At 48.8% G+C, this 10,482-nt stretch overlaps 1 protein-coding gene across 1 annotated transcript in view; it reads right to left on the bottom strand.

The window, feature by feature from the left end:
• The window catches only part of LOC134408202 (protein argonaute-1), a 65,903-nt gene extending 61,520 nt beyond the window's left edge, over positions 1–4,383 (bottom strand). The window contains exon 1 of the mRNA XM_063140368.1: positions 4,310–4,383. Within this exon, the coding sequence (XP_062996438.1) occupies positions 4,310–4,334 (25 nt within the window). The 5' untranslated portion in view covers positions 4,335–4,383. The remainder of the gene's footprint in view (positions 1–4,309) is intronic.
• Between the last annotated feature and the right edge of the window lie 6,099 nt (positions 4,384–10,482).

The following is a 10,482-nucleotide window of genomic DNA, read 5'->3' on the forward strand; positions in this document are numbered from 1 at the left end:
ACATATACCACTTCCAGGGAGACGTGGGTACAAGCCCTTCCAATATACTGACATGGTTTGGATAACAAGGCACAGCTTATTTGACTCACAACGATCCACAGCACCCACAGGTACCGCTTTGAATATCCAACCCCCATGAACGTGGATAATGTGAGGGTTAAACAACCCTCGCATAGCCCAACCTTGCCAGGTTCGCATGACACGACAACTCCCCGGTAGAGGTTGGATATGTAAAATGGTGGCCGCATGCACCACTGTCTTACCATGGGTTAAATACCCCACAGTGGGCTGTCATGTCGTGTGAACTGGCCCAATAACTTTCATCACACAAATAATTTCTGGGTGCATGTCCACAAATTAAAACCAAAATTGGGAACCGTACGACTGTGGTCTCTGAATTAATTTTTAGAGTTACTAGTACACATCTGCATTCTAACACACTGCTGACCTGCTCAAGGAGGAACCATCATGTGAAAGGTATCAACAGGTAGATCAGCAAACTCAGTTCTCCTGCAGCCAAATTGACCAGGAAGTAACTGGATAAAGCATAGGACTTAAACTGTGGATATCCAAGGTGAAGTCTTGTCTCTGCCCAGGGGCGTTGCTGGGCACTTAAAAGATTTGGGCCCTAGGCTCATACAACACAAATCTCAAGAATATCTGCATATGGTAAATTTATATTTATATATGCAAATCTAAAATAATTACTAAGGTTTCACTGGCCAAGCCAACCAATTAATTCCTCATCCAAATCATCTGAAATAAATAAATCCTTCAATTAATTTGCCCCCTGGCTCAGATCACCCAAAACTACTGGAAAGTCTCTCTCCCCCCCCCCCCCCAGCTTAACTGCCATTTTGAGGTGTATGTTGCAGCATGTGGGAAGGGGAGAATTAATCCTTCCTCACTGCAACCCCTCTTGAAAATTGCTGCCTGCATGGCAATTAAACTGAGAGAAAAAACTTCCGTTGTGTGTGGGATAGATCTGTGGCCCTAGAAAATAGATTAGGGGTCGCAGCAGCAATAAGGCTAGGCCTAGTAACACCCGTCTCTGCCGCAGACACCATGACTGGCCACAGGGATGCCATTCAGGGCCAACCCAAGATCCTCATCTGCAAAACTGTAATGCCGCAACTCACAGGGCAACAATTGCCAAGAGAAGGAAGTTAAAGATCACAAAGCACTCTGGGTACTAAACAGCCACCTCCACCCTCATTCTGGAAGTTAAACATACAAGCGAAAACCCACAACTGAAAATACTTCAGAAAACTTCAGCATTTTTCTCCTTCCCATTAATGTGGAAGCGTGGGGAGAAGGAAATCTAAAAGTTAATCTGAAGGCAGGGCCTGCCGTGGTATCTAAGAGGTGATAAGGGGAGGGGGGACGCAACACGGATGAGTTTGAGTGTGTCTCCTCCCCGGGATACTCCTTGGGTACACAAAACAGCTGGGAAACGCATGAAGTGTGCACCTCTCTCTCCACCCCCACCCCTAGAGACATAAACCTCTGCCAGGAGGGAGACACCAACAGCCACCCAGCTGCTCTTTGGCTCTTCTTGTCCTAACAAGGGATCCTTATCGCGCTGCCCCCTCCCCCTTCAGACACGCTCCGCAGCTCAAGTCTCCATCCCCAGCTTCCCTGGGATACAGGAGGGGGGCAGGCTGTGAATGAATGCATCTCCTGTGTGTTTCTCCATCAACACTAACTCCACCTCCCATATGATTCCCTCAAACTCAATGGAACAGCAGGGAGCATCCTTACAAAATGCCATGTATGCAAAGACCCCGGCATTTCCACTCTACCCAGATGCCCCCTGTTCCCTCAGGCCATTTGCTACTTTCTCACCCACCTCTCATTTATTTATTTATTTTTATTGAGTTTCCAATATATTTATATACAAGACCAAACAAAATTATAAAATACAGTAAACTATTTTTAACCAAATTTTTTAAACAAAAGTACTTTCTTTTCAAGCTTCACCTTTTATCCCTCTACCCTGTCCCCTCCCCCACCCCTGCCCATCTCACATAGATTTCCCCTATTTTCCTTTCTAGAGTGGTTTATCCTTTTTCTTTATCTCTTCCATTTTATTTTGTGAGGTGTGTTTTTTTTCAGGAGTCCCAGAGAGTCCTATAAGCTTCTGCCAAAGTTGTTCTATTCTTTTCTTTCTTCAAATATTTTATATATATTTTTGCCAATCATTCTTAAAATTCTCTCTTTGCTTTATTCCTCTTTGAAGTTGTAACTTCTGTGTCAATTTTTCACTAATTGCTATTTATATGCATTGCTATGCCCCCTGTTCCCTCAGGCCATTTGCTACTTTCTCACCCACCTTTCAGACCTGCAAAACAGTCAGCCAAAGCAAAACAGTCAGCCAGGTACCCCCTCCCCCCCCAATCAATTTCTCTCCTGAATCAACCCACACTTTAAATCCAAGAGGTCCCCCCCTTAAAAAAACACACACCCTCAAGGCAAGGAGATCCAAAGCAAGGGAGGAACTCTCTCTTCCTACTCTTCAACTCAGGCACCCAGAAGCAGACTCTCTCTCCCCCCACCCCCATGCAATGGGGCCGTCCAGCCCCTGAAAAGCCTCCTTGTCCACATCTTTGCTTTGCCACTCACTGGCAAGGGCCCTTTTGCCCATTCATTCAGAACCCCTCTCCCACCTTTATCCTGCAACGTCGTCCCCCCCCAGGACATATCTCTCTGAGCAGCCCCCCCCTCCGCCAACACACACACACACACACACACACACACAGTCCACACCTTCCCACGGTTTCCTGCCATCCCACGCGCACACACCTTGCGCTCAGGTGCACCAATGACATCTCCCCAGAGAGACTCTTCCTGCCCGGCCTCCACTGGCACCCCCATCACAGCTCTAACTCTGGGCATAGCTCACTTCCAACTCTCATCCAGCATGGCCTTTCCAAGTAGAAACACTGCTCAGCTACTGGGGGGGGGCTCACCTGCCCCATTGCTTCTCTTAAGGTCACCCTCCCCTGGTTTCCACCCCACATGCTCAACCCCATGGCCATAATCTGTGGGTCTCCTCACCTGCCCTTTCTCTTTGACGGTGGGAGGGGTTCCTCCTTTATTCCCCTGCTGTGTTGATGTGCTCCCTGCGAGTTTGACCCTGCACGCCTTGCCTTCCCTTCCCTTCCCCCCCCCCCCGCGCCATGGATGAATTTCAACCTCCACCTCCCCCATCTGCTTCTGCATAGCCTCAACTACAACCCTCCCAGCCCCCTTTGCTCCCAACCCCCTTATCTCGCCTGCCCAACCCCTCACCCTCTTACTGCGCCTCACCACCCGACCCTCCCTCCACGCCTCTCAATCACACGCGGCCCCAATCCCTGCCACCTTCTCACGACAGGGGCCCCGTACGAAACTCTCAGGGCTCCGCATCTGCTCCCCTCCACGGTTCCTTCGAAAGCACAAGCGCCTACTCAGCCCCCCTCTCCACCGCACTGCCCTCCCCACACGTTCATCCCAACAGCACTGCCTCCCCATGAACACACGGTGCAAGCCAGCCCCCCCCCCCCCACTTCCAGGATTCCCCCGGCAGCCCCTCCAGGCCTCTCTCTGCTCTCAAGACCCCCCGCCCCATGTCTCCCTTGATCCGATAAGCTCTTAGGTGTTCTGAACCTCATCACACACGAAGCCCCCTCCCAAAGAACACAAAGACAGCGAGGGGCCCATTCCCAAAATCCCCCCTTGTGTGCCTCCCCTACTTTCTCGGCAGGCCTCTCCAGCACATTCTCTCAATCGCACTTGCTCCCCTAAGCCCCTAAACCTATTCCAGCCCCCACCACAGCCCACTTTTCCAAGAGTCCCCGTTGCACTCCCCTTCATTGTTCCTTAGCAAACACCCCCCTCTTTGCTCTCAGCCCCCTCCCCTCAATTGCACTTGCTCCCCTAAGCCCCCAAACCTAGTGGGGCCCACCACATATGAACCCAAATACTCCCAGAGCAGAAGACCACCAACACCCCCCCACACAGAGACAAACACACCTTTCCAAGATTCCGGCTGCCCCGTTGCAGTCCCGTCTCGCTCTCAGCCCCCTCCCCTCAATTGCACTTGCTCCCCTAAGCCCCCAAACCTAGTGGGGCCCACCATATACGAGCCCAAATACTCCCAGAGCAGCAGACACTCCATCTTTCCAAGACTCGCGCTATGCCCTCGCAGCCCGCCTTCGGCTCTCAGCCCCCTCCTCTCAACTGCACTAACCGCCCCCTAAGCCCCCGAACCTACTGCATTCCCCCCTTGCAAGGTCCCTCCTTGCATTGCTCCTGCCCCCTGCAGTACCTGCTCCCGAGGGTCCCGCTTCCATCCCATCCACGCGGGCGTGGCCCCGAGCCTAGCGGGGTGCTGGTGGGGAGAGGCCAGCCGCGGGCAGGGGGGTCGCGTCCGCCAGCGCGCGCCGGGACCAGGGCGCCGCTCGCGCTGCTGCTACTGCAGCCTCTGCTCGGTACGAGGCAAGCGCCTGGGCTCCCGAGAGTGCGCATGCGCTGCCGCCCGGCCAATCAGCGGCGCCGGCTGCGCGTCACTGGAGGTCACTTCTCCCCTCTCCCCTTATCTTCCTCCGAAGAGATCTAAAACCAGGCGACTGTCCCTTACGCAAGCCTCACTTCCGGTTCCCCTGAGAATTCCTCTATACTGCCCGGGGCGAGAGTAGTGGGTGGGAAGCAGCCAAGGGGAGCCTAGTACATTTTATACTCGCATGATTTTTTCTTTCTGCCTCTCTTTCTCAGTAATAGAAATTCAGCAGGAGCCCTTTTCTTCCACATCCGCCCCATACACTGAATTCTTGCTTGGTTAGTGGGGTGTTTAAAACTACAGGAGAGAAGAAAACTGTCGAGCTCCTTTTGCTCTTTTGAATATAGAGAGCGTTGTTATTCCAAGGCACTGCGACGAAGAGGAGGCTCTAAGCCTATCTGTTTAAATGCGCAAGCCTATGCAAGCTTAGACAGAAAAGAAAGTCCTGCAACTACCAGCAGGCCAGCTGAGAATTGTAGGATTCCCCCCCCCCCACCAGTCTGAACGTGCATAGGATCGCGCCCTTAAGTGTCCACATGAATGACTTTCCATTCGGTTCTCCCCGCACATGGCGGATTCTCCCAGCTGCAGTAGAGAACCGGAAGTCTCGTCCCAGAGCCGCCAAAAACGTTATGTAGCCTCTTTCCCTTTCCCCCTCGGGCTCCTATGGCCAACAAAGGAAACCGGCACGGAATCGTGTGGGAGATCCCCCTGGCGGCCAGTTGTGGGAACTGCAGGGCCAGTTTGAGAAGAGGGCCATATAGGGTATATATGCAGCTTAGGCGCCATTTTGGAGCTAGAACGAGTCTGTGGGGTGAAGTCAAGCTCTTAGTGATTGAGGGTGAGGAGAGCTAGACCTGCACATGCAGCCAACCTAAGTAGTAGAAGCCTAAGATGGGGAATGACAATTTTTTAAAAGCCTTGCAAGTAGAAAACTAGCACAGCAGGGAGAAGTCTAATTTTCTACATGCAGGGTATTGGTTTCATTTTGTTGTTTGCTTGTTTTACATAGGGGAGCTTTCAGCAATGGCTTTCCCCATATTCAGTCTAACAGTGCAATCCTAACAAAATGCTTTGTAGTACCTTAAAGACTAACAAACTTATGGCATAAGGCAGGGGTGGGCAGCTTCCTACCCTCCAGGTGGTTTGGCCTACAACTCCCTCACCATTTGCTGTGCTAGCTAGGGCTGACGGGAAGTGTAGGCCAAAATATCTGGAACATCACACACTTCCAACCCCTGCCATAAGGTATTTCAGGCTCATGCATACCGCAATCCTATGCATGATTACTTGGACATGGGACTTAGTCCTGATTAAGTGTACAAAAGATTGCAGCATGAAGTGATACAGGATCTGAGCTGGAGAAAAAGAAAATTTGCAGCCTTCCATGATAAAGGTCCATGTAATGTAAACACATGCTATTTGAAAACATCCCTCATTTTTTTTCAGACCTCAAAATGTACAGTACTTGGAACAATTGCCTATTGCAGTGAGTATAGGTAGGGAAGATATGGTAGCGGGGGCAAAACTAGGCTGGTAAAACTAGAGGAAGGGCGGGAACTATGCGCACAGAGCACATAGTTAAACATGGCATTCACTTCCACGCAATGTAGTGATGGCCACCAGTTTGGATGGCTTTAAAATGGGGTTAGACAAATTCCTGGAGGAGAAGGCTATCAATAGCTACTAGTGGACATGGCTCTATGCTACCTCCAGTATCAGGGGCACTATGCTTATGTATACCAGTTACTGGGGAACATGGGTGGGAGGGTGTTGGTTGTTGCACTCATGTCCTGCTTGTGGTCAACCACTGTGTAAACGGAATGCTGGCCTAGATGGACCCTTAGTCTGATCCAGCAGGGCTCTTCTTATGATGTTGCAGATGTATTGCTTTCTCCTTCTGGGCCTTCCATCGGCCATAGGAATCCTAGTGGCCTGCGCAACTTACCCCTCAGACCTGGTGCTGCTGCTTTTTAATGCCAGACTAGATGTTATGAACTGTTATCCATTGTTTGATCATGGATGGGAGAGCTTATCTGATATATCTATGACTACATCGATATCAAGAACATATGAAGAGCCATGCTAGACATCACTGAGACCTCAATACACATATTAGGGGTGGGGTTGATCACTCCCAGCTGTGTCCACATGGCTACTTGATGCAGCACCAGTGCAGGGTTGAGGGCCGGGGAGGTGGGGTTGAAGTTTATAAGGATTACACATTTCTCTCCAGGCTTCCTGTCCAGCTGGATTCTAGTTTGGGGCGTTTGTACGTAATATTGGATAGTGGCGACAGATCTGAGACTGAGGCATTTATTTCTCCTTCAGCCCTCTCCATTCTGGTGCCCTCCAGATGTATTGGATTACAACTCCTATCACTCCCATCTAGCATGGCCAAGTGCAAATCAGGGGTTTAAATCATGCAGGAAACCTGCATGAGTAGAGCTGGCTTTCTGCTGCAGACCAAGGCCGGCTCGCTCATACCATTAGGTAGGGTGACCATCTGGAAAGGAGGACAGGGCTCCTGTATCTTTAACAGTTGCATTGAAAAGGGAATTTCAGCAGGTGTCATTTGTATATATGGGGAACCTGGAGAAATTTCCTCTTCATCACAACAGTTAAAGCTGCAGGTGCCCTGCCGTCTTTTAAATCTGGTCACAGTATAGCTGCAGTATAGCTCCTGCAGCTTTAACTGTTGTGATGAAGAGAGAATTTTACCAGGTGCTGCATGCATACAAATGACACCTGCTGAAATTCCCTTTTCTGTGCAACTGTTAAAGATACAGGAGCCCGGTCCTCCTTTTCATATGGTCACCCTACATTAGGGCGAGGCAGACGGATACCTCTGGCAGCAGATGATGGAGGGCAGCGCCTCCTGGCAAGGTGTGGGAGGACAGAGCTGCGTAGGCTGCCACCCCAATTCCTCAGGCTAGCCTGCCGCTCTCTGGTGCAGTGGAAGATGCTGTCCCGTCACCAGTGTGGAAGTAAGGTTTAAATGCTAAATTTGTGGCTATACAGATAAATTAGCATATGCAAGTCTGTGCTTTCTTTTGACTTCTTTACTGATGATGCTTTTTCTCTTTTTTAGCAATGCAGAACAAGCCCCCTAGTGCTCTGTCCTCGGCCTTCTTGGATCATAGCATCAAGCAGGGAAGGATTGACCGGCTGGGTTTGGGAGGTAGGAAAAGCATCCCTGTGACAAGGGGTAGTGACTAAACATGGTTGCACAGGGACAAGTATAGAAAAGCTGGGTTTGTGATCCTTAGGCAGCTTTACAGCCCAAGCCTAAGCATATTTACTCATGAGTAAGTCCCACTGGCACCAGGGAAAGCTTCCTTCTCAAGGTAAATAACAACTTGGGGAGCGCAGTGTGGACAGGAAATGTTGCGCTGCGATCCCAATCCTGATTGCCCATCATACCTCGCAGTTGCTATTTAGGACACCACCGTATGCATGTTTTGGCAGGGGGAGCCCTACAACGGCCAGCATTCCCCCACCAGCCATGCATTTTTTTTGTCTACACGTGCATAAGATTGCGCCCTTAAATGTTTAAAAGCTAGACACGTTGATTGCATCACCACCACTCCATTCACGCCTCGTTTGGTACTGCCCAAGTCAATGTGCACCTGATCACGGCTTTAAAATGTCTCCTCAAGCCTGTCAATCTGGGTCACTTGAGACCGGTGGCTGCGGGGGAAGCCATTAAACTGGGTCCTTCCTTGGTCTTCAAAACCAGGTGTGGTTCTATTTACATCCCTGCACTTGTCCACCCTCAAGCATCTCCGGACATCCAGCGATGTGGTGGGCGGTCTTGGCAGCCGCATCGGCAGTGCAGCTATTTATAAACGCCAGGCCAAATCCAATCTGACATATTTAACAGGCACACAGGGCAGCACAAGAATGCTTTCAATATCCACCTGGAGAATGTAGGGATCTTTCCTGCGCTACTTTCTGTTGGAATGTGCTTTCGTGACTACTGTACGGAGTCAGGGACGCAGCGTATAAATGTACACGAACAACAGACGTGTAAGGAATCGGGAGATATTAAGCTCCATCACACCAGCGTTATAGTCTGCTGTTGCGGTGAATTGCATGCAAAGGACTCAGATGACGCTGACCATGTCCTGCTGTGATTGCAGTTCTCCCCGCCCCCCCTTAGCGACGTATTTTCACGTGCAGAAAGTCTGGTTCTTCTGGTAATGTGAAAGCACACCACTCAAACTTCTACGTGTATTTTCATCCATCGTTTTCAATCCGATGTTCTGTGGGTGTCTTTTCGAGGGGTGATAGTGCTGACGAAAGAGAGGGGTGTGCCTTTTCTCCAGCGGGCTGCATAGCTTCTCTCCTCCCCTCCCCTTTCCCTCTCTTCTTTTCAATAAAAGGGAGTTTTAGTTGATTAATCAATTTATGGATTAAATTTGCATGTAGGTTATAAGCAGTCCTTCTGGAGCAAGAAGAGGTTCCATTGAACTCCATGTTCTTAGTCCTGAGTAGGCATTTTCACCTTAAAAGAAATGTGGAAAATGCACCCTCCTTGCCAGCAGCGCCCTCATTTTTAAAGATAAAGAGATAAGGAAACTACTGGGCTTTCCTTCCTTCCTTCCTGCGTGGGGAACGCAGCTATTTATCTGGAAGTGGGTATTCGACAGGGGAATGCAAGGCATGGATCGAGGCCTTTAAGTGGTGGCTATGGTTACATGTCCAGGCAGTTGCTGATAGCTATCTCTTTTTACTGCTCTCAGATCCCTATGTCGCTCGTTGGATGAGAGAGATGGAGAAGACGTTACTTAGGCTGGGCTTCTCTGTGGAAGCTATGGGCAAGGCCCAATCTCTTGTTGTTCAAAGATTAATAGAACTAGATCTTTAGGGTGGGATGCTTTAGTGTAGATTCCTGCATTGAGCAAGGGTTTAGACTCGATGGCCTTGTAGGTCCCTTCCAACTCTGCTATTCTATGATTCTATGATCTACAGCATTTAAGAACTGCTGCTAACAAATCTTGCTCTCCACTGCTCTATAATAATTTTAATAACTATGGACTCACTGCAGCTTCATATCTGTATGCGTTAACCATTCCAAAGTATAGAAGAGCGTTTACCCTTGCTCACTTTAATGTGTTGCCATCAGCACTACTAGAAGGACGATTTAGTAAAATCCTGGTTAATGAACAGATATGTCCCTGTGGTTCTGGAGCAATAGAATCTGTTGAACATGTCATTTTGCATTGTAACATGTATGAGGAATGCAGAAAGAACTTAATCTTTCCATTATTAACAGCCTTTTCTGGATGTAACCCCACAACTTTGGTATTGATTTGTTTAAGGGATGTGTCCTCCCATATCTCTGAAAGGCTCTCTAAGCTTCTTATGACCTCAATGCAAATTAGAAAAATAACGTTGGAATCCTCCTGAGAGAAGCAACTTCACCAAGCTGTATTTTGTTTTTATGTCACTTTTTATCTACCCTTTGCATGTTTTATATTGATTTTGCTGGTCTGTGACCGTAATAAATAATAATTGAATTGAGATAAAGAGATCCAAGTTGGCACAGTGATAGCTCTTAAGGAGAGCTTTCAGCATGCCCAATTTGAATCAGATTGGATCATCCCTTGATTTTAAGGGATTTTTTCAATGAAATTAAACAAATGCTTACATCTGCGTAAGTTTTAAAGATAAAGAGATCCAAATTGGCACAGTGATAGCTCTTAAGGGGGCTTTCAGCATACCAAATTTGAATCAGATTGGGTCATCCCCTGATTTTTTAAATTCCCCCTTAAATTCTTTTCCTGTTTTGCACCAGTGCAAAGGATTGATCTTCCATTCCTTTGATCATGGAATCTGTGCATCTTCAAGTTCATAAACTACAGATCTGCTGGTTCCCTTACTCAAAAGTAAATTCCATTGATTTCAACTGCTAAACTCACATGCAGGCTTACCTTTGA

This window comes from Elgaria multicarinata, chromosome 13, assembly GCF_023053635.1.
Source record: "Elgaria multicarinata webbii isolate HBS135686 ecotype San Diego chromosome 13, rElgMul1.1.pri, whole genome shotgun sequence".
NCBI classification, from domain to species: Eukaryota; Metazoa; Chordata; class Lepidosauria; order Squamata; family Anguidae; genus Elgaria; species Elgaria multicarinata.